Source organism: Marmota flaviventris, chromosome 6 (genome assembly GCF_047511675.1).
Source record: "Marmota flaviventris isolate mMarFla1 chromosome 6, mMarFla1.hap1, whole genome shotgun sequence".
Classification (NCBI taxonomy): domain Eukaryota; kingdom Metazoa; phylum Chordata; class Mammalia; order Rodentia; family Sciuridae; genus Marmota; species Marmota flaviventris.
This window is the reverse complement of record NC_092503.1, coordinates 22,262,091-22,286,491: the sequence shown is the minus strand read 5'-3', so window position 1 is coordinate 22,286,491 and position 24,401 is coordinate 22,262,091. Positions and strand designations below refer to the sequence as shown.

Sequence of the window (24,401 nt, the reverse complement as noted above, 5' to 3'; positions counted from 1 at the left end):
CTTCATTTGGATGTGGACCCAGTAGTGGGATTTCTAGGTCATATGGTAGTTCTATTCCTATTTTTAATGTTTTAAGGAACGTCCATACTGTCTTTTATAACAGCATACTAGTTTACACTCACATCCGCAGGTTCAAGGTCCCCTTTCCTCCTCACCCTTACCAGCACTTGGTATTTTGGGTCTTTTTGATATTGGCCGTACTAACTGTGGTTTTAACTTTGGAGATATTATATTTTGATACAAATAATTAATCTTTCAAAAACTGCAGGGAATGGTTGAAAAACATGTTTGTTTGTTTACCCTTCAGAGATGTCTAAAGTAATAAGTTTCTATTATTGTAAAGTTTTAGAATCTTCCTCCATACAAGGAGGCTTAGGTGCTTGAGTAAATATAGAAAGTTTGTTATGAATCAAATAAACATCTGAGGTAGGTCAAGGAAAAGCAGTTGAAAAGTAACCAAGAACATAGGACACAATAAAGTGTTACAAAAATAAGGAAGCAAGCAAATAGAAGTAGATTGCCCAGTCTGGACAGCAGTATGTCCATAATCATTCACATGTGGACCAAAGTAGTGAAAACAAGTGGCTGGGAAACAGATGACGTGGGAAAAACCTAAAGAGATTAGGATTTTTAAATGGAAAATATAAGATGAAGGATACTTAAATTTCACCTCCACATGTTGTTTTCTGGCTTTCCTTTGTATGGCTGCTTCCCCCCCCCCCCGCCCACATCACACACACACACACACACACACACACACACACACCAGACACTGATCCCTGCAGCTGGTATTTTAAATGCATATTTGTGCTGATGAGCTTCTTAAACCTCAACGTTGGATTTTTGTTTGCCATCAATAAATTTCATTTGGAGGGCTGGGGATGTAGCCCAGCGGTAGAGCGCTTGCCTAGCACACATGAGGCCCTGGGTTCAATCCCCAGCACCAAAAAAGAAATGAACAAATTTCATTTTGATAGATTTAGATATTTTTCTTACACAGGAATTTTCAAGTTTTGCTTTAGTTATTGAACCCTAATCCAAGCAAAATCTTCCATGGGTGCCAACCAGATAAAAAGGGATCAGTTACAGCTGGAATGGAATGGGAAAGGGGTCCCACTGAATTGGAAGTATACTACCAATCCCGGATCTCCTTCACCCCAAGTGAACTCTGCATGGAGTTTCCCTCCGTCAGAAGTTTGCAGTGGCTTCTTGCCCTGTGTATTTAGCACTCTTTATATAATGGAATATCAGAAGAAGAAAAGAAATTATTACTTTTTAAAAGAACAGATTTAGCGGAGTCATATTTACTTTCTCTGACCATAATCACTTATAAAAATATCAGTAGCGGATAGGAAAATTAAGACCATTCTCATTTACCTTTTCTCATTTTCAGACAATGAGAGGGAAGGAGCTGGAAATCTTATATAGGATAATTGACTTCGGAAACATTGTTAACATTTTAACATTTTTAACCTCATTTCCCCCAAAAGAATACAGCTAGAACCACAGAACCTACATATTTAAGCCATCCTCTGATTCCCCAATGATGGAGAGCTGTTTTGTAAAAAATTATGACAAAGCCTCAATGTCAGTTTTACTGAAGTCACTGTGTCAGTTGCAAAGGCAGCTGGCATCTCCCACGGCCTTGGTCCATGCCTGATGGCTTTCAGGGAGTGCTCCAAGATCCTGGGGTCCCATCCATTCTGGAGTCAATACCAACCTGAATCACTAAAATTAAATAAAGTTTGAAATGGGTTGTTTTCTAATTAGAGAGATCTTGAACATTTCTAGGGAGTATAACTTTGAGAAAGAAAGAGTCTTTAATTGCTACCTCCCCAAAGAATTAAGAAAACCTTTAAAAAGTAAATCTCTGGGGGCTGGGGTTGTGGCTCAGAAGTAGAGTGCTCACCTAGCATGTGTGAGGCACAGGGTTAAATCCTCAGCACCACATAAAAGATGAAATAAAGGTATTGAATCCACCTATAACTAAAAACAGTAAATCTGAAATTAGCAAAAATAAAACACTTATGAATCTTGGAGCATCTCAATGGAAACACACTGAGTGTCTGTGTATATTTTTTTTTGTGCCTGGATTATTACAGTTAAGCATTTATATTTTTGCAAAGGGCTTTCTGCCTGCTTTGTTTATTTGATTGATTTTGTTTTGGTTTGGTTTTGGTGTTTGGGGGCTTTTTTGTTTGTTTGTTTTTTAATTCTACTAACATTTCCAGTTCCACTCGACAAAGAAATAAAATTGCCATATTTTATGTTATTTGCCCTAAGCCTTCCTGGTTTTTTAATATGCTGCTTCAGTTGCCAACACACTGACCTTTGTATCTGGGCTTGTCTGGCAGGCACTGGGCTAAGTATCATGAAGACACAGATAAGCCCTGTCCTAGTCATTGGCATAGACCATGGTAACTCTTCATGAGTTCTAGTTCTCACTTATGCCCAGTGATGTCTGTGGAAAATGGAAACAGTTCTGAGAGCATGCACTTGATTGAGAGGCTGAGTTCCTACTAACTGTTCTTTGCTTCCCACCAGCCCTCAAAGTTAAGTGTATCCGGGTTCAGTGGGTCATGCTTTTTCCAATTGGAATTTCAAAGGTTAAAGAAGAAGGAGGGAAGAAAAAAGAAACTAATAGTACAGAGTACCTGTTACATGGAAGGCCATGGGTTTAATCCTCATGACAGTGCCATAAGAAGAATTATCCCCATTGACAGATGAGGAAACCAAGAATGAGAAAAGCCAAATAAGTGCCCAGGGTTCTCCAACTTTTGTGACATCAATCATATTTGAATTTCAGTTTCACTAAAGATAAAGGCCAGATATTTCTCACTTGACTGAATCACTTCTGTGTAAATGTTGTAGAAGGTGGGCCATGAGTTTTCTTATCTAAATAAAGACAAAAATATTCGGGGGTCTGTCGTTTATTCTAGAGTAGTGAATGTGGCTGAACAGATTCAAATGAACTTACGTTCATTCAGCCCCTTTATGAATTGTGAACAAGCAACAGCACATGATGACTCCAGTCATCAACAAAATTAACGTTTGCCTGACTCACTGAGGCTGAATTAAATGTGATCCCAGTCCAGAGATTTCTTCTTAGCCATTACTAACATTAAAGAGAGTGATGCCTTCCATTCTTACCCATTCCCCTTTGAAAGAACTCATAACAACCCTTTTTCAAAATTTTTTCTTTTCTTACATGCTTCTTACCCTGAAGGTATTTCATGATCTTGAATGGCAGAGAAAAATCAAGGAGGACCATGTCAGTAGAATGGAGGAAGAATCAAGAAAGAGGTTGGCATAACTGAGGCTAAGAGACACTATAGAGTTTATAAGTGAAAGCTTTAGTTGGTAAATGAAGGCTTAAGTTGGTATTTGAGGAAAAGATCTCAAATTCAAAACCCAAGAGTTTAGATTGGATAATATGGGCTAGTCGGATACATGGACATTTGCCTTCTGTCCCTATTATCTGCTGAATGACCCCCAGTGTCTCATTTGAGCAATTGCTTGGATAATTAATAGGGAGCCCTGGAAGAACAGAGATAGTTTAAAAAAACAAAATAACAGCAACAAAAAAAGAGCTGATCATGGATTTACTCCAGGCTTAGGGCATTTGAGCTGTGTAAAGTTTCAGTATCAGAGGATTTGATCAAGATCTGGAGGTCAAATGAAAAATTATTTCTATAGAGTTTTTGGACCAAAGTTGTACAGGAGAGACAGTGAGATTCTCCTACTTCTCAAAGACACCACTCTCCACTCCACCCCATCAGTTCAATATACATCCTTGTGCTCAGTGTTTAGTAATTGAAATTTCATCCTCCCATTTATTCATTCATTCATCCATGATCACAGATTCCTTATATAGGCCCATTAGTTCCACTTTATCTCAAGATCACTGAGGAATCTTTGGGGTGCTATTGTTGCCAGGGAAAATCCGGGGAAGACTACCAGAGTGAGGAAATGATGATGATACAAACACTGAATGCTTACTTTGTGCCAGTTTCTATGAGGAATGCTTTATATTTATAGTCTGATTTAGTCCCACCATTAGCTAGATATTCTTTTTTAACCCCATTTTGTAGCTGTGTCAACTAAGCCTTAAATAAATTAAATATCTGGCCCAAGCTCACAAAGCTAATAAATGCAAAGCTAGAATTCCAACCCAAGACTAACTTCAGAGCCTTCCCCCTCCAATTATGCTTCCCATCTCATCCCTGCAAAAACTTCCAAATCATTAACAAGTGTATCCTGCTCAGAGAAACCCAAAGGGGGCCCATTGTTTCCTGTTGCTCATTCAAACGAACAACAACAAAAAGTATGTCTTTCTCTTAGGTTTCAGCTCTCTAGTTGAAGGAAGGAGGAGGAGAAATTAAAAGGAAAGAGAGTCCCAGAGTATCAAACACACAAGCAAACAGCCTGGAGATGAACCTCACTGTAACCCACAGATATCTGGTGTTCCCGAGTATCGAGGAAGGAGGAGGGAAAGCATGGTAGCTCTTTGGTGTTGGCATCTTCCATCTTGTGAGAAGCTGTGTTTGAGTGAGTCATGTGAATTCTGTGGGCCTTGGCCTCAGCAGATCAAAGCTTCCCCCTGAAAAAGAGTTTTGGTTAAATGTCAGAATTTATAAGGGGGGAAAAATAGGGATAATAAAATTTAGAAAACACACACAGATGATAACCCTTACCTTTCTTCCATGCAAAATTTTTTTAAAAAAATGTTCGAGTCCAATCAGAATCACCACCAAATAGCACCTACCCGATGGATTGACTTCAAAGAATTTTCATTGCCACTAGGGAAGAAAATCTTGGATTCTGGGATAAGCAAATAGTTAGTTTATGGTCAATTTCTCTCAATGATTATCTTTCAGAAAACATGTGAGTTATGAGGAGGAGTATCGAACTTACTTTGCTGTTGAAAAATAAGATTGCATGACATTTTCCAGGTGCAGCTGCTAAGAGACTTTCAGCAGTAGTAGCTCAACCAGGGATGTTCAATGAAACAAGTAACAGAAGGCAGCCTTAAGAATTTGCAAGAGGAAGTGTTTTCCTAATATTACTTAGCAAAAACAACTCAACGTTAAATCCACTTGAAAATTTAAGCTGTGCCAGGGGAGGGTTAAATGGGTCTCATAATCCATGTAGCACAGGAAATAGTAAATACTTCATGTTGTTAAAACAGGGTGACATCATTTTCAAGATACTTTTTTCTTTGGAAAATTGAAATCTCCATCTGCAAGTAAGAGGTAGGAAGAATTATTCGCTGTGGGAGAAACTCTGAAATGCTCACAGCTCTGCCTTGTGTTCAAGTGGCAGCTGGAAAATAAGAAGTGCTCTATTTTATCTCATCGTTTTTTGTTTTTTTTTCCAACTGCAAGGAAAAAGGGGAACAGAGAGGAAAAAAAGGAGATTCTGAGAAGCCATTGCCTTTAAATGAAGGAAATTGCTGCCAAGAGTCACATTAACTTACTACTCGATAATATATGGATTTTAAGGAGTATGGATTCTCTGGGTTTCTAACATGGTGGAAGGGATTTTACACAGGATTCAACAAAGGCAGAAAGAGCCAATATACATCGAAACAGAACTGAAAATTGGAAGCTTGTTTTTAACAAAAGATTTACAATTTAACAAGTGGAAGATCTTAGAAATGTGCAACATTAAAGTCTCCATTAGATTCCCGGAGGGCCAATCCAGGGATGGAAAATCGTGTGGGGGACCACAGATGAGAGCCACACTATTTGCAGTTTTCTGCCTAACCGTTGTGGTCACGTTTTCAAGTTTTCAGTATGTGTCCTTATTGCAATCCTTTCTAATCACCCCCTTCACATTCCTCCTCAATCAAATCTGCATGGCTAGCCTGAAATATTCATAAAACCCACGCCAGAGATGAGCAGGAGGATAATAATCAAGTTGGCAGGGGAAAGCCACAAGGAATATTTGTTAGGTCACTTGTGTCCCAGTAGACCGACTTGAAACTTGGAATGACTCCTTTGGCTGTGACTGTGTTTTAAAGAAGGGAAATCAGCTCAGCACATCCCCCAGGTCAGCCCAGTTGGCTTTGGCTTTTTAGTATTGCAGATTCTCATGGCTTACCTCGGCATTGCTTATGGTAACCAAGCGTGTTTAAATGGTCCCCTAGCAAAGCAAATAGATCCAACGTTAAGCTATGCCACTTTTATTTAATAGCTTCCCATTATTGTTTTCTGTGTCCTGATACCTCACTGGGTTTTCTTCCTTTTTTTTTTTTTTTTAACCACTTAAGCATCTCTATCCTTTTTTCCCCCCTGATTGCTGGAATTGGCCAGCTTACTCTTTCTCTTACTGATCTTCTCAATTTTTATTATAAGCCCTGATCTGTTTCCTCATATCTCTGTGTTTTCTTAAAAAATTTTTCCTAATGTTTCATTAGATATATGCCACATTTTCTTTAATGTATTCTTTTAAAATTTTTATTAATTTATCTTTAATGATAATGGAATACACACAAATTTAAGAATATTTTGAAAAATATGAAAACAAAGAAGAAAGGAAGAATCCACTGTGAACATTACAGTTTGTTCCTTTTAGACTGTCTTATGAATAAGATTTATAAAGTAAATGATGATACAAGTATCCTTTGATGTTCTTTGATGTCTAAATATGAAAAATGAATACTTTTCCTAATATATTTTAATGGTTGTATAATATTCCACTGATCAGCAATATCTTAGTTTAAAAACATCATTCCCTAGTTGTAGATCTTTAAGATTGTTTTAAGTGGCGTTAGGGAAAACATCTTTACTGAGCTGAGCAGGATGTGTGTATCTTGTGTTTGTCTCTTTTATTTAGGCTGATTACTACTTCTTTAGCATAGATGCACAGAAATCGAATTACAATTCTTGGAAAGGGGCTTAGCACCTTTGACAAGAGGGTTAACTTGCTTTCAAAACTGGTTGTGGGTGTTCTGTGTCTGGCATTCACGAACATGTGCCTTTCCTTTCATTCTCGCGTCTCTGAATACTTTTAAAAGTCTGCTAATTCAATATGTGAAAATGGTATTTCACGTGATGGCAACTGCGTATTGGTGTGAGTGCGTGTATTTCCATGTACTTTTGATTTTCGTCAGCCATTACTCATGAATTCTTTCGCCCCTTCTTCACCCTCTCATTATCTCGTGCTCTGCTCATTTCCAATGCTTATCCTATTCCCTTCTGCTAGCTTCTCCCCCACCCCGGAGTTATTTTTGTAATTCTCTTTTGTCTGGTGTCCAGTAACTTGTGGGGCAGAGGGACCCAAATTGCATTTTAAGATCATTTTTATGAGTCCTTCTCAGCAGGTGACGTCAAGGCCCCAAGTTCTCTTTTTGTCCCCCACTGTGAGAAACTGATTGGCAGCTGATGACGGGCAGGGCACTAGTGCTTGGCACTCACAGGAAGCCCTGCAGGAGGTGCCCAGAGCCATGACAGATGAAGTGTGGCCAAGCCAGCACAAGGTGGGGGACCAGATGTCGCCCGATTATGTTCCATTGAAATCCAAACAAAGCCCCAGATTCAGGATCATTTCCTTGAGACTCCCCAGTTGGAAATTGGAACCCATCCAGAACCTTGCAACAGCTGGTCTCCCCAGGCTAGGATTTATGTGCCTTGCACAAAACTTTACCTGTGTGTTATTGATTGGTTTCTGTAAAGCAATCAAACAATATTTTGAAAACTTAAAGCATACTTCCCTCTGCTGAAAATAAAAAGATGTCATATATCACTGAACACACAGCAGACTTATTGTCGGCTTGGGAACTCTGAGAAAGATGTGTCTTCCTTTTTATTTATGCCACCCATGTTAACCTTGAGGCCATGTCCTGACGCTTGCTGCTTTGCAATGACAATGCTGCACTCTTGTTAGGAGACCAAGCCACCCTCTGGAAGTAAATTATAGAATAAGCTTTCAGAGGGAACCAACAGATGAGACATTGTGCTTATGTTTCTCATCACCCTGTTCATGTGGGGGAATCTGAAAGTCTTTCCAAAATCTCATTACTTATGACCATTCAGGTCATTTACATTTATGCCTTTCTTCTTTCGCAGGAAGGGGAAGCACAAGGAGGGAAAATAAAATGATAAACAAAAACTGCCCCACACCACACCAAAGAAAGATACTGTAGTTGGTTGTATGGGGCTGTAAGGAACAGGGGGAAGGTTTTAATTTGGGGGAAAAAAATCAATCACTTCTTTTTAAAATAATAGTCATGAAGCAACTTCTATTCATGTAATATTTAGCTAAAGGTGTTTTCCTGATGTAAATCCAAGAACTGTATTTCGTGGTTGCTGTAACTGGCTGCTCCTGCTGTTTCCACTCACCTGATAGTCTCCTGGTCCCTCTCCTCTCCCTCTCCCTGCTCTCCCTCTGGTTGCCTGACTGTCCTCAGCCCCGATTCTCAGACCTCACAGTGTGATTTTGCAGCTGAACCTCTCCATTAGAAACAAACAAAATAAATTGTTTCCATTCCCCAAAGGAATGTGCTAAAGCCTCTTTCCTCTTTAACATGGATGCAATTTAGGTTTGGCAAGAGCTGAACACAATATACCTCATTCGGAGGAGAAAGATTTCTGAGAGGGACCCTGATGGAATTAAGTGCCCGCTGGTGCTCCCTGTGAACTGAAAATGACAAAGTCACCAGGTCAGGCCTTCTACATCTGTGGTGTTTCTGCAGAATCCTCACCCACTCCTTCTCACCAAAAAAGGGGGAAAAAAAGAAAAAGCATTAAGCACCTTTTACCATTTGAAAGTCCCAGGAGCCTGCTCCTTCCTGGCTGTCCTTGGGAGGCTGTGGAGTCAGCCCTTACAATGTGCATTTCATCTGCTTCATTAATCTTTAGCCCTTACCACACCAGGGCATCTAAATATCATTCAGTGACATTTCTCTTCGTTCCTGTGATTTAGAATCCTGTTTATCTTTAATGCTCCATAGGTGATGAATTAAAAGGAAACGAGAATAAGAATATGGCGAATTCACTGCAGGTGTTAAGTAGAAATCCCATGAGATAATCTGTTAGGAATTAATCATAGTCTACTTGAAATTTGCTCAGAGGGTAAACCTTCAGTGTCATTCTCTCTCTCTCTCTCTCTCTCTCTCTCTCTCTCTCTCTCTCTCTCTCTCTGTCTCACACACACACACACACACACACACACACACTCTAACTTACTTGAGGTGACAAATATGTTAATTAGATTGATTATGGTAATCATTTCACAATGTACATATATATATCAAAATATCAAGTTGTACACCAATTCAATTTATATTTGTCAACTATACCTCAGTAAAAATGAAACAAACAAACAAAAAAAACGAATTGACAAAGGGCAGTATTATGATCAAGCACCAATCTAAGCAGAGCTAGAAAGAACGGGACTTCAAGGAACATGTCCATGAATCAAAAAAGTGACCCAGCTCTTGTCAGCGTCCTCTCTTCTTCCCTTCTCTCTCCTATTCTCATCTACATTTTAAAAACATCTCCTGCAAAAGGATCTGAAGGATCCCAACATCTTTGTTCAAATCTTGGAAGCCATATTGGCTTCCTCCTCACTGGAGCAGTGGCCACTGGGTGTGTTGAGGCCAGAGAAAAAGGTCCTCTGAGGCCATTGGAGGAGGACTGGTTTGCTAGTTTGTCTGCCTATAACTGGAAGGACACCTGATATTATTATTATTATTATTATTATTATTATTATTATTATTATTATTATACCAGGGGTGCTTAACCACTGAGCTACATCCCCAGCCCTTTTTGTATTTTATTTTGAGACAGGGTCTCACTAAGTTGCTTAGGGCCTTGCTAAGTTGCTGTGGTTGACGCCTGATATTCTTAATGCAACCTAGCTTTTCCTAGCCATTCCTTATTCTTTGATCACATTAACACATTTATCAAAACATCTATTGAATCAGTTTCTGCTTTAGACCATTCTACTTTCATAACCCAGAAGTGGCCTCTCCTTTCACAGCACAGCACAGGGCTTTTCTATATTCCTCAGCTCACTTCATTCCTAGCCCCAGTATTCTAGGAACTGGCTGTTATTCTAGTCCATCCAACCTATAGTGTTCCTCATCTTAGACCAAAAGTAATCTTTCTTCAGACTTTTTTCTCTTCATCCTTTCTGATTCTTGAAGTTGAAAAGATTCTCAAGGCTTCAAGTGAGTCCTGACCTCATCCTGCTCGCTTCTTGAGTGGCTCCCAGATGGCTTAATTCATGACCAGGAAAGTGAGAGGATATGGTGTTAGTAAGATATGGCTGGAACACGGGACTGAAGACAGATTGAAGACACATGCTGACCCCCCAGTTCTCAGAGGTCCAGTCTCTGCTAATGAGGAAGGCTCCTGGTGAGGAGACACATATTCCACTTACTTCTACCGACATGGGGCTTTTTCTGTTTGCCTAAGTGATTATAGAATGGGGACCTGACTTCTAGGATCAACCAAGGTGGAGATGGGGATGGATCCAGGGTTGTGATTAAGCTTTCAAAAAGTATCTCTATATATACAACTATTATGTATAAATATGTAATTTTTTAAATGTGTCTCTACCCCTATCAGGTTACCAAGGCTAATGAAAACGTCAGGTTTCTTTGATTCATCTGAACTTTGTGAGCACAATGTCATAATACTGTTGGTCCCATACTGATTTGAAGCTGAGATCAAAAATACATGTCTTTGATTAATGATATTAAAATAGGGAGGACTATGGCAATATATATGGCTTGGGAAATAAAATTGTTTAAAATATTGGCTTGTGCACAAAAAAAAAATGATAAAAGAAGGCCATAAAGAGAAATCAAGCTACAGTTGGGTAGTGACCTCATTATGGAGCTCAGAGCCTGTCTCACTCCAGCCACCCCTCCTAAGTGCACTGCCACATGGCAAGTTCATGTCTCTAAAGTGCAAGTGGAAATGGTCAGAGTCCATTTGCTGGAGTTTGGATTTTACAAGGAGAGGTTCAGACTGACTGCATCACCTGGTTTGGTGGTAACATGTTTGATGGGTGCTATGATGTCCCTTATTTGGGCACCAAAAGATGTACTACCCAGGAGCTGAGAGTGCTGCATGCAGGTTTCTGCTCTGTGCTCTCTGCTCTCAGCCTCCTCCAGGACCAGCTGTCATCTGGAAAGAGCTGCCTTGCTGAAGAGCAGGCCTCCCTCTCCTGTGGTAGCCCATGTCCCATAACTGGTCCACCCTGGGGTATGAAGACCTGATCCACTTATCTCAATCTGGGACTCCTTGAAGGGCCATCACACTTCTCAGCTGATGATAGGGTCAGCTGCCTCATGGGCCCACTCTCTGGGCTGATCACACTTCCTTCTCCCCTCCCAAAGGTGTTGATCCTAATAACCCTCCCTAAGAAACTTCTGTGTGCTGATTTCCATCTCAGATTCTGCTTCCCAGGGAACCTGACATAGAGTAGTATGTAAAAAGGTGATGTAAGTTAGAAATGATTTAAAGGACAGGTGTAACAACCACTGAAATGAAAAGACAGAATTAAGCGTTGGCAAGGTGCAGAATAAGTGAAACTCATACTGCTAGAGGGAGGGTAAATTGGTACGATCATTTGGAAAACTTCGACATACCTGGGATCTCCAAATACCTGGGATCATGTCCTATGACGTAGCAATTCCTCTTCCCAGCATGTGCCCTAGAAAATTGCAAACATGTTCACCCAAAGAATAAAGCACAGGAACAGAGGTTACAGCATTCTGAATATACCAGTCTAGAAAGAATGTCAGTGCTATTGACAGTAGAATGAATGAGTACATTGTGTCATGTTCCAACAAAGGCATGCTACTCTGCAATGAAAACCTGCAAATCCACACTGCAACCTGGGTGACTCTCACAGACAATGCTGAGCAAAAGCAGCAAGGCACAAAAGAATACATACTGTGTGACTCCACTTCTGTGAATCTTAAGAGCAGACAAAACTGATTTTGAAGTCAAAGACAGAATCATGTTTAACTTGGTTGGAGGATATTAATAGTGACAAGAAAGGGTCTGAGGGGATATTCTGGGGGACTTGTAAGGCTGTATCTTGGTCCATGGATCCATGATTATGGAAGTGAATTCACTTTGTGAATATTCACTGATCTTCTGGATAGTGATTATTTGTGCACTTTCTGTATATATGTCATACTTAAACTGAAAGTTGACACAGTGAGGGAAAGAGGAAAGAAAGGCAGATATAAACTCTACAGAAGTGTATCATCAAGGATGTGGACACAAATTTTCCAGACTTGTACAGGACTTACACTGTCCAGTGCTGCAGGCTCTTAAAGATGAGGGGTCTGAGGTCCAGAAGAGCTCCAGCTGGTTCCAAGTTACATAACCAGCTAGTGGTGAATGACATCATGGGCCCATCCTCTCCCTATATCAATCCAGTGATCAGAGCTCTTGTGCCTATTAAAGTCCCCATTCATTTGGGCTCAACACTGACCACACAGTCATTAGGGCAGCTTAATCAAGGCATGGAAGGTATAGGGAAATACATCTTGAACACATTGGGAAAGGCATAGGAATTGGATGTACCAGGGTAACAGAGATGTTTTCCTTTTCCTATGGGTCTTTTTCAATCCGTTACCTGCTGTCTGCTCATCCACACTTCTGTAACCATTGACATTGCTTTTTGTTGAAAGTCTGTCACTTACTCTTTGCAAAGACTAGGGAGAAAAAGTTTTGACTTGTGAGCTGAGTTGTGTCTTCTGTCTTGACTTTCTCCTCTAATCTTTGGGATAACATCTGACTACTTTGTTCTTTAAGAACTTTTCTGAGCCTCTTATGTCCTAGAATTACTATGAAAAAAAATTAAGTTGTAGCTGATTTATATGTTTAAATAAGTGCTTCTCTAAGAGCTTAAATTTTGTTTAATAGGTTATTGAGATGACCTTGGAGATTAAAACTGAAATCTTCTCAATTCCTTAAGTATGTTAATTTGTGAATGTGCACCAGTATGTGCTTCATGTGTTCACATGTGTGTTGTGTGTATACATAAGCATAGATATGTACTTAGGGTATATTTGCATATGTATACATGGATGTCTGCTTGTGTATGTATGCATGGGTGTGTACCTGACAGTCTGTTTGCATGGATGTGTATTTGTGTGTGTGCATGAGTGTGTGTGTGTGTGTGTTTTCATGTGCTTGTGAATTTATTTTTATGGGTATATGATTGCATGGGTGTGCATGGCTGGGTATGATTGTATATTTTTGCATGGGTGTGTGTTTGCATAGATGCATGTACTTGCATGGGTGTTTGTATACATTGGGGTGTATTTGTGTATGCACATGCCCGACTGTATGCACACGCACATTTCTCTATTAATATGTTGTCATTTGCAGGGTGCATGTCATTCTCTTGAGATTCATGGCTCTCTGCTTTCGATTATACCCAGACTAGTCCAAAACCCCTCTGAACTAATCCTAATCAATTTGGAAGCCACCACACTCAGGCATGAGGCTGTCAAATGTGAGTGTTTGCAGATGTCAGAGCATGGAAGGCAAGAATCCAGGAGGACAGATCAAGGTTTAGTCACTGAAAAATACATGCCAGTGCATCCCAGCTCCAGAGTACCATCATAGCCCATAAGAAAAACTTGTCGTGACAGCAAATCAATAACTTCTTGGAGACGATTCGTTTCTGAAATACCCCTGATTAATTATGCCAGTGCACGCTTGGCAACAGTACTTTGCTCCAGATTAACCTAATGCTTTTTGCATGAAGCAGGATTATAACTGGTTCTCATAAGTCAAATTTGACATTTCAAATCAGGCTTTAAAGGTTTGGGTTGTAGATTTTATAATGTCTCCATGTCAAACCTAATTGCTCTTATTGCTGCTAGTAGACGTTTGCCAATCAATCAAAATAACATTTATTTTATCATAAACAAGAGTAAATTAGAACCATTTGAAATCATTGTATTTGAAGACTCAGTGAAGAAACATTTTAGAACCTTCAAGTTTGCACTACACTGTGATAGAGAACTCTGATGGTGACATTATAAAAGTTTATGGAAGTGTGTTACTATTTTCACTTCAAAAAATTAATGCCTCTTCATATTTTGTGAATATGCAGCTTTAATTTGGCAATTTATTCCCATATGAATATGATTTGGGTCAAAATAGCTCCCTTCCCTTCTGTAATGGACAGTTATAATTTTTGTCTCTTAAAGATAAATATATTTTGAAATTTACTTATACATTGCATTCAGGAACTAATTTTTTAATTCCACTTCAATTACAGGGGCATTTTTTTTCCTAATAAAAGCTAATGGAAAATAAGATTCGCTTAAGGGAAAGTCAGACTAATATGTTCCTTCAACAAAAGCCAAGCATATTATGGTCAATTTGGTTTGTTTCTTCTCCCTGCAGTGCCTCAATGCATTAAGGTCACCTTTCGTCAGGCTAACTAGAGCCAGCATTATGAGGTGTCTTACTCCGCCTTTTGTATAGATACAGATAGATAGAAAACCTTTCAGTGCCATCACATAGGTATGTAGTGAGAACACAAGTAAAAATAAGGAATTTTTTTTTTTTCAGGGACAGGGTTGACATCATGGAATCTCATTTTCCAGGTTATTTTGAGGTAACAGATTAACCCTGAACTCTCCCTGGATTTGCACCACAACATTTATTTCTCATTCACATAGTCTGATGTTATCCAGTTGATTCTCTGGGTAGCTCCCCTCCAGGTGGTGACTCAGGAATCCAGACCATTTCCATCTGTGGCTCCATGACAACACATGGCTGCAGGTCAGTATGGCAGAGAAGAAAGCGAACTGAGAGTAGTCTTTGAGTACCCTGGTCTACAAGTGTTCACATCTGTTCTGTTAACATTAGGCTCATTGGTCAGAACTAGACCCCTCAGTGGCACTTCCTAACTGTAAAGATGCAGAGACAGGTGAGCGACGCTCTCTGATGGGCAGAAATGATTCTAAGTATATACCAGAGAGAAAACCCCAGTGTCAAGGGATCTCACTCCGAGAGTAGAACAGGAACATAAGCATGAAGACTTGAGGTTTCTTAGCAAAACAAGAACAGTTACCAGTGCAGAGTGATATAAGACTAATCTGGAAAACTAGGTTGAGTCTCATAGCAAAGGCCTTTGAATGCAATGCCAAGAAACGGATTGAAGGTAGTTGGAATGCTTTAAAGAAGGGAACCAGATGATTAGGATTGTGTTTTGAGAGCTGTCCCTTGACATTAGAGGGTGCTGATGTATCCGGATGAGTGAATTTTACAGAGAAAATAATTTCTGAGAAACAGGCGATTAGTATTAAAATCCTAGTTTCTTATTTTTTTTTAAATTCCAGAATTCTCTTAACAATAAGTTTCATTTTCTATAATTTCTCCCCAAACTTGCCATTTTCTCCTGATGCTTAAGAAAATATTCCAGTGCTTTCAAATGTTACTGACTGCAGGAACATCCAGTTCAGTGTCCCTTTTCCCTTACCTTCCACCTCTGCTTTATCTGGCATTGAGGTTCCTTCCCTCCTGCTTCTCCTCACTCCATGGCCCAAAATGCTTGCAAAATACTTTTGAGTAATAGGCCATCGAAGACAAGAAAGGTCGTACAAATCCCAGAGGGTGCTTCTCTGTGACAGTGACTTGCTGTTACTCTCACTCCTTCCTTTCTCCTTATGTGAGGTCCTCAGTGCCCAGGGGATTTGCCCTGCAACATGAGCATAAAGATTGGCTTCATACTTAATATAGAAGCCATTCAGCCCTTTGCCCCTGGAATCTTTCCAACCTGAATGGCAGGGGGATGAAAAAAGGTTCCTGACTCCTTCTTTCAAGCTCCACCATGAGAGAGTTACCCTGATAGGCTCATGTTCTCCCTGTGCTCCATAGGCAACGTGGCATCAAGGTTCAAAGGGTGGTCTCAGAAGCTGAAGATCTCCTAGGTCTGAGCCCAAATCTACCACTTTCCAGTCAGATAAACCTGAGCAATTTTCTTACTTATTCTTTGCTTCATTTTCTCTGAAATGGAATTGATGATGATGATGATAATAATGATAAAAATAACAACAAAATATACCTCAAATGATTATTGTTAAAATTGAATGAGTTTTAATCCATATAAAGTGCTACAGTTGCTAGCATGCAGAAAAGAGATCACGCAGAATAACTTCAATCATATTTGCATGTATTGAGTGAGCCGCTTTTACTATAGGATTTCATACATGCAACCCTAGTGAATTGGCTCTTTTCAAAGGTGAAAGACTTCAAATTTGTATCAGGCTAATTGAAATACATTTCCAAGAAGAATAGTTCATTAGGGGCAAGAATCTTTGTTCTGGAATAGATTTTAAGATAACTGGGATAGTGAGTGACATCATAGTACAAGTCCAGTTAGTAAAATATTTATTGAATAAATGTACAAAGGAGCTTGAGAAGCAATGTGTCTCAGTTGGAGCACAGTTTCTGAAGTCACGGAGATTTGATGTCAAATGCTGACTGCACCAATTAGGAGTTCTTTACTACCTTTGCCAGTCAAACCCTTGTTTTGCTATTTCCTTGTACATAAAATAAAGGTACAAATAACTACTGCATAAAGATTGTCATGAGAATTCAATATGATAATAGTTGAAATGTCTAGCATGAACTTAGCACAGTAGCTAAGTAAATGGTAGCTCTTCTTATTTATTCTACATTTATGTGCATCAATAACTAATGGAGGAAGCATTGTAAACACAGACGGATGAAGAGTCACATTCCCGTGTGTGCCTGTCAAATATTCCCAAAGATACAGATTAGTTTTTTGTACTTTTCCCCATACATTGTTTTCAGTATTGTGGTGTTTATTAAAGGAGAAAAAAGGAAAAAAGAGGGAAAAATTGTAGGTAAGCAGGCTGAGAAAGGTATATAAGGTAAAAGACTGGAGAGGAGGCCTGAACAAAGTTGTGGGGCACATGGAGCCCTGTCGTTGCTGAAAGACCTGCAGGACAGAAGATCAGACAGGGGAGCCTATGGCAGGTAGATCCACCTCTCCCTGCTCGTCCTCCACCCCACCTGACCTTTCCACTATTTATATACAAACATGTTTCTCTTACCTTGTACACCTTAACAACATGGCAGGAGTAGTTTGGCAAAGTGCACACCAGAACCCTTGGTGGTTTGCCTTCTGGTCACCTCACCTAGCCAGTCTTCATCCTCACACTCTCATGGACCATGTCTCCATGGTGGACCATCACTCACTTTGACTTCTTCTTGTCCTGGTAGATGAATTCCTTCCTTTCTGCTTTGTAATCCCCAGTCACAGGTAAAAACCCAGCTCAAATGTCTCCTGTTGTGTGCAGTCTTTCCCTGACCCACCCAAGCAGAGCAGATCCCTTAGGCCCTTGCATGTTGGCCATCTGGCTATAGCCCATCATGTTGTCTGATTTTCTGAAGACGGCAGTAATTAGAGAGATAGTCTATAAGAAGGACGAATGCTAATTGTCAAATGTCATGGGAGAAGTAAACAAAATAGGTCCCTCAAAAATCACTGTTACATTTTATGGTACAACATGAGCCATTTCTGGCATCCCATTCACAAAAAGAATTCCTTATTTGGAAGGAATATTACACCACAATTGGAACCTCCCAATAATGCCATGTCCCCTTGGCACCTCATGGCCGCCATCATTAGGAAGATTTTGCAAGAGGTATTTACTGCCCTCCAGTCATACTAAAAATGCTTTTTAAATGCAAAATAATAGTCCAGTGAACCATGTCCCTGTCCTAGTGTAATTGTTTCTGTGATGCATAGTTTGCCCTTAATTGCAAAGATATGTGTGTCTTTGTTTATAATATGTGACATTATTTGATTTATTTGGCCTAATTATAAAACCATATCCTAATAGTTGTTGGGGCTAAAGTTAGAGCTGAATGAATTCCAAATTTAGTACTTAGGCCAAAAAGAGATTGGGAAGTACCTGAGACCACACAGACTCGCAATGCATGTTGGTTCCATCTGAACCTGAGCTTTTGACCCTGGGTCACAGTTTTTCTAACCTCATTTTGAACATGAGGCTGCTCATGTGTAAAAAGCAATTCAATCCCACTTGGCAGCTGTCAGGAACAGACACCCAAAACCGCACCAAAAAGGCATAATCAAAAATGTTCTGGAACTTTCTAGAGAGATTCTACGTCATATTTACAGGCATGACCAAACAAAAACTAACACCTCAGCTTTTAGGAGAGGGAGTCCCATGAGGAGGTTCCATTCTGGAAACTTCTGCAGAAAAGGACACTATAGTGTTTGAGATTGGCAGCTCTCTGTCACTCTAAACATTAAAACATCTGTACTAGGGAGGAAGTGGCTGATTTGAACTGATAGTGGAATTAATCACAACAGCTTCAGGATAAAACATTTGTTCATATTTTCAGAGGTAAAACTTTAGGTTCGCAGCTGAGCCTGTATCGTTTTTATTTCCAAGATGCCTAGATGTCATCTCTGTCTCTCTGTAAGAGGAAGATGCCTCACCAACAGATTCTAAATTATTGGTCCCAAGGGAAGATCCACCCTAATTTTGCACAGGCCCCCACCCTATATAGTGTTTTCCTGTACTCATAAAGCATTGGACTTTTGGGAGAGCCCAGAACTTTGCCCAAGATTGGAATCAGCCAGTGTTTTGTGAAATCACTGTTTTCTGATGTCACCCCTTCTATCACTTTAAATATTACTTTGCTAATGCAATGGGCCTTATTTTAAAAACTGGGAAATTCCTTCTTATTTTATGTACAAATACAGATTTCCCATTTTTAATAGGATGAAAAAAAAAAAAAAGCATCCAAGTTACAACCTGGAGTGTATGACTTTTTGCATCCTAGGGAGGCTTTTCATATTATTTCCGTTTGTGGTGGACCTCATGGAGACTCTTTCTCACCCCATCTTCTCTGGGAGGCCCTGTCATGTCTCCAGCATGCCTGAAACCTGGGTGCCCATAAGACTACAGGTACATACTGACACACATGCACATATACGCAGGTGCCATGCATACCTACACAGCTGTCCTTATATTTTTGATCATTAGTTGTCTTAGGGATATCAGAAAACCTAGATGTCCTGACAACTGTGAAAGCAAAAGCAAGCTTGCTTGGTGATCTGATGCACCCTTTACCATGAGCACACTCTCAGAGGCTGCATGTGTCCTGCTGATGCAGAAAAGTGGACCCCAGGTTGCCAGCTCTGTTACCCAACTAGGCTGGTCACACCTCATATGCAAAACCAGGCTTTGCCTCCAAGGAAGAAATTATTTTCATATGGTACAGGAATACCATCCTCCTATTGAAAAACAAGAAGTTTTAGAGAGAAAGAGAAAGACAGTCTGGGGTCTTACAGCCCTTCCAAGTGTACCTCCCATGACCTAAGGGCCTGTCACTAGGCTCCACCTCTTAAAGGTCCACCTGTACTCCCAGGATCAAGCCTCCCAACACAGGATCCCCTGGGAACAAGCCACACCAAAAACCACAGCAACAGTCTATATAAAGAACAACCCAATACAAGTCTTGGGAGCCCCCACTGTTTACCCCACTGTTTATTTCCTCTGTTTATCCAAAGTGAGCCTACACCTACCTGAGAATACTCAGGTTTTAAATAGTATTGGGGCTAGAGGAAACAGGTGCTTCTTGATTATGTCTCCAGTCCTCTGTAGCTGTCATCACACCACTAGAGGGTTCTGACTTTATAGTAGCCCACTTTGTCATTTATGATTATTCAGATAATCACAGGAAGTAAGGGTGAGTAAAATTAATTTTATTAGAGTGAAGAACTTTTTGTTCCTTGGGGGGCCAACCAAAAAATAATTCTGGTCTGTGGGAAACAATATACGTGATCTTCAATCATGCACAGGCTTATGATTCTAAGATTATTCAACTCTGTTATATTTGAAAAATACAATGCTAAGGCAAAAAAAAAATGGGATTTGGAGGCAGATTCAAAACAGATCTGTCTTGAGTCCTCCCTCTGGATCTAGTAGCTGAGTGATCTTAGGCAAAATAATTAACCTCTATGAGCTTTTTTTTTTCTCATCTACAGAATGAAGTTAATAATACTCACTTAGGAGAATGTTCAGAACATTAAGTTATCTCAACAAATATTCCTCAAGTTCCTTCTAAGCACCAACAAGGTCTTTTCTAAGTACTGCGAATGCCACAGTGAATAAAACATAAGATTTCCATTCTTGTGCAGCTGGTGGTCTTAAAAGGGAACAGACCCTTTCTATCCTGGTCCTTAAGTCTCTGAAGCAGTGTTGCCTAGAAATGGATTCAAACTGGATTTCTTGTACCCAGAGTTCTAAAATAACTATCCCTCTTGCTACCACAGATGTGGAGTTATAGCTTAGCTGCTAAAAGTTACTTAAAATTCAAAATGATCGTCTATAAAGTTTTACCATCTTTTTAGTTCATGAAACTTTAGACTAGGGCAACACTTGCAATAAATCTTTGGTATTATGTTGACTTTTGCTAGTAGATGCTATTTACAAGTAAATATGATTTACATTATAAATGTTCAGAGGAGAAGATAAACATTCTTTAGTACATGAAAATTCTGAATGATAAGAATGGTCTAGAAAAACTTTCCTCCTTAGTGGTTATGTCACTGATGGAACAAGTTGTTCCTTTTTAGTGTTTCAAGGGTAAAGTGATCTACAAAGATCTTCCTTTTTTAAAGTAGATTTTTTTGCCTGCCATCAGTAAAAAGTGCATCCTAACCCTGTGCTGATTGTCAGCAAGTAGACTAGATAAAATAATAGTCACTGGGTAACGAAGGATATTTAGGTTGATCGTTTGAACTAAAATAAATTTGTAGAAAACTGGGTTCATTTCTATTCATTTTGGATGACAGAGGCAGAACTAAGAAATACCTTAATACGAATGAGCTCAAACTAATATCATTCTCATTTATAACCACATGGGTTATCAGAGTCAACATTATCTTCAATGTAAAGGTTCGAAGAATTTTTTTTCTGTGTAAGGTTTGATAAGAAATGACCTTATTGCTAGCTGTATTTTTAATTTTACACAGTGAAAGTATTGTTGCTATCTCAAACTGTTGTTAAAATTCCAGACCAGTGTCATCTGAGGTAACTCGATTACAATAAAAATACAAGAGAATGGTTCTTTAAAATGCATTTATCTTTTCTGTATTAGCACATATGTGCATTTTGCATGCTTCCCTACAGAGCTAATTATACTGTTTCAAAACAATAATAATAGTAAAGAAGATAAAAGATGAAGAAACATAAAGCTACCCAACTGTGGGATCACTCTCCTGACATCCTTGGAATGCCACTCTAATTACTAATGAAATGGCACTTAGAACAGTTATCTAGAGGAGACTGTTGAGGCTAAAAAATTAAAAATCCATCATTTTAATATTTCTTTCAAAAATACTTTTTTTCTATTTTTTCTATGGACATTAACAATAAGTTGCTCCAGAGATGCTTACCTTGATATCCCCAGCATGTCTTTGACCTGCCAACACCTACCTGCCACCTGGCTTCATTTTTGCTGAAATACTTGTTATAATATGAGTTTGAAAATCAGGACATTAAATTGTCTACTTTTCTTTGCATATGCAAACAACACAGCATGAGCAGGACAAAGATTCTTCCATGGCTGTTCAGGAGTTACTAAATAAAATTCAACCCTGACAACAGATCGATTTTCAGTCATTTCTGCCATCTTTGCACTTTTAAGAAACTCTAGAGTTGACAAGTAAGGATATATCCTGACACACTTTTATCTAAGAAGCTCTTGGAATCTTATGTCTAGTTACCATATTTCAGTACCAAAGAATATTTTGGACCTCAGAGGGATTGAAGAACTTGAATTTCCTTCTTACCCTTTAGGTAGATACATTTCATCTCCATTCTGGTCCCTTGTACTTAGTATATAGAGTAACCACTGGATCAGAAAGACCAAGGGAATGTTCCACTTAACTTCTTGGGATTCTGCCTTCAAACATCATATTTAAATCCATGTACTGCTGGTACATACTAGCAAAGCTTTTTGGGAAGCAAATTTGATGTTGTTTCCTAATCTGATGCTGATACACACATAATTTGGCAGTAGGTGTCAGTAGCTTTAAAATCTTCAGATACTTTAACTCCAAGGAAATACTTAAACATTCAGACCTTCAAAGAGTTCTCTTTTAAAAAGTTGATAATGACATTTCTAATAAATGAAAAATTGAAAACCCTTTACTGTCTGATGCCCAAGGACAGGAATTGGTTAAATAAATTTTAGTACATCCACATAATAGAGTTGTAAGCAATAACGTTATGGTCAGGGCTGGTGGTCTAGAAGAATTTCTAAAATGGAATAACAAAAATTCTCATGCTACAATAGTGTGATAAAAATCTAAAACTAAATTGCATGCACAGTATGATCTTAAAGATATATAAATAATATGACCAAGGAGGAAAAAAACAACAACCCATTCCCCCTAAATGTTAGCTATGGTTATTTTTGTTCCATTTCTTTTTGCTCTACATCTTTCTATGGCATCAAAATTTCCTATCATGGCCATCAAATAAAACAAAATTTCAAAAGTTAAGATACAGAAGAAAAACAGAGCAGTTGCTGTGGGACATGTTGTCATGTCTTTCCTCCTCTCTGGCATGTTATATACTTTCTACTCTGGCCCCTTCTTGGGAATTTACACTGTTCATTTTCCTACTGGAGAAAAAATACAACTGTAGAAAGGCAATGATAAGAATCTGTGTCACCTAGTCTCTGTTCTTTTCCAGCACACGACGGTTTTGCCCTTTATATTAATCGAGATGAGGACATCGCACCATCAGTATCCCAGCAGGAGCAGTGGACTCACAGCCATATGCACTTTCTCTGTGGGCTATATATTATGGTAAGGACCGTGCCTGCTGGGCCTTCATATTGTATGAGATTTTGCACAGCTAAATTTGGGCACATATTGCATTATGGATATAATCACTAACAGATTCACACTGTGTGCCTCATTTGGTCCAAGACCTGGGCTTTGTCTCGTTTCCCCAGATGCTTATATTTTTAGAAAGTATATGCCAAACCTCACACAGCAGGAATTTGTTGAACAATCCCATGTAAGCAGTGGTTCTTCCAAGGCTACATTTTTCAACTCTTTTTCAAACTAAATGTTTTTCTTGGACACCAATTTTAGAGCTTAAGGGCTTTTTAGCTTGGGATTTTTTGTTGTCGCTTTTGTTGGGGGTGGGGTGGAGAAATTGCAACAAACATGAAATAAGGACAGAAGAAATGACCTCTTAGAACAGCAACTGTAATAGGAAGCGAGCGAAAATGTCCATTTTTCTGAATGTGTTTAAAACTTGTTCCAGAGTTAGCTATTACATATAGAGTGTATTTAATTGTTTGGGGGTTGAATGTTGGGGTACATCAGCCACAAGAAATCTCCATGTGGTCTATTGGACACAGTGAAGTCCCAAGAGTAAGGTGACAAATTTATCTGATAAGAGTTTTTGCCTGGCAAGTTTACTTCACATTAATTTAAGTTTTTATCATGTTTTAATACTTCAAAATTTATTTATCTTACCGTAGAGGAGTACTAATTTCTCTTTATAATTCCACATCTGCTTTGATATATTAACACACACATACTCCTCTTGACTGAGCTGTCCCTCCCACCAGCATTTCTGTCTCTTGAGACACTTTTGTCCTGAGTTCTGGGTCACCATCCCCTCCTCTAAGCCTGAAGGACTGGATAATGTTCTTCCAAACACCCCACAACTGTACTTCATTCCGCCAAGAGCCCAGAGCTCTTTGGGAGGCCCAGTCTCAATGGAGCATTTTGCTTCATCCAGCCTAGAAATATAAAATAAAGTACAGCCAGTCCAGGACTTCACATACTATGCATAAACAATCACATAATGCCCCTGATCTGATCAGAAAGAGAAATTGCTACCAGGAAGTCACACTATATGGCTGGATCCAAGGGGTATCCAGATAGTGGACCCCAAAATAAACATGCAGAGAAGTTATTTCCATCTGATACTCCATCAACTAGTAAGGAGCCATTTGCAGGCACTGGGAAAGAGTCCTAATTACTTTCCGGAGTTGGTTTCCTGTTATTGTTGTTGATTGTTTGTTTTGTTTTTTCTGCATGCAATACCTTAAGTATTGACTTGATCTGATAGAAAAAGTCCAAAAGATCACAGATGAAATGTGATTAACATTATGTATTGGAAATGAACTTCCCTGCTTTTTACATATGAACTTGATATTCAATGGCTGTTCCCTTTCAGAATCGAGTAGGGAAGCTACAGTCACTGCAAGGATGCTACAAAAGCTAAACATACCTAAAATTGCCTTTAACATTAGCTTAAAAGTCAACCTCTCATACCCACACCTCCACCTATGGGACAGGCAGGTTTTGCTCTCTGG

General features: G+C 39.3%; 1 protein-coding gene across 6 annotated transcripts in view; it reads left to right on the top strand.

Annotated features, from left to right (window-relative positions):
• Positions 1–24,401, top strand: part of Aig1 (androgen induced 1) — a 242,918-nt gene that overhangs the window by 175,198 nt on the left and 43,319 nt on the right. For 3 of the 6 annotated variants that reach the window (XM_027938509.2, XM_027938511.2, XM_071612962.1), the window contains one exon: positions 22,757–22,872. The exons of the other annotated variants lie outside the window; for them this stretch is intronic. In XM_027938509.2, the coding sequence (XP_027794310.1) occupies positions 22,757–22,872 (116 nt within the window). The remainder of the gene's footprint in view (positions 1–22,756; positions 22,873–24,401) is intronic. 6 annotated transcript variants of the gene reach the window in all.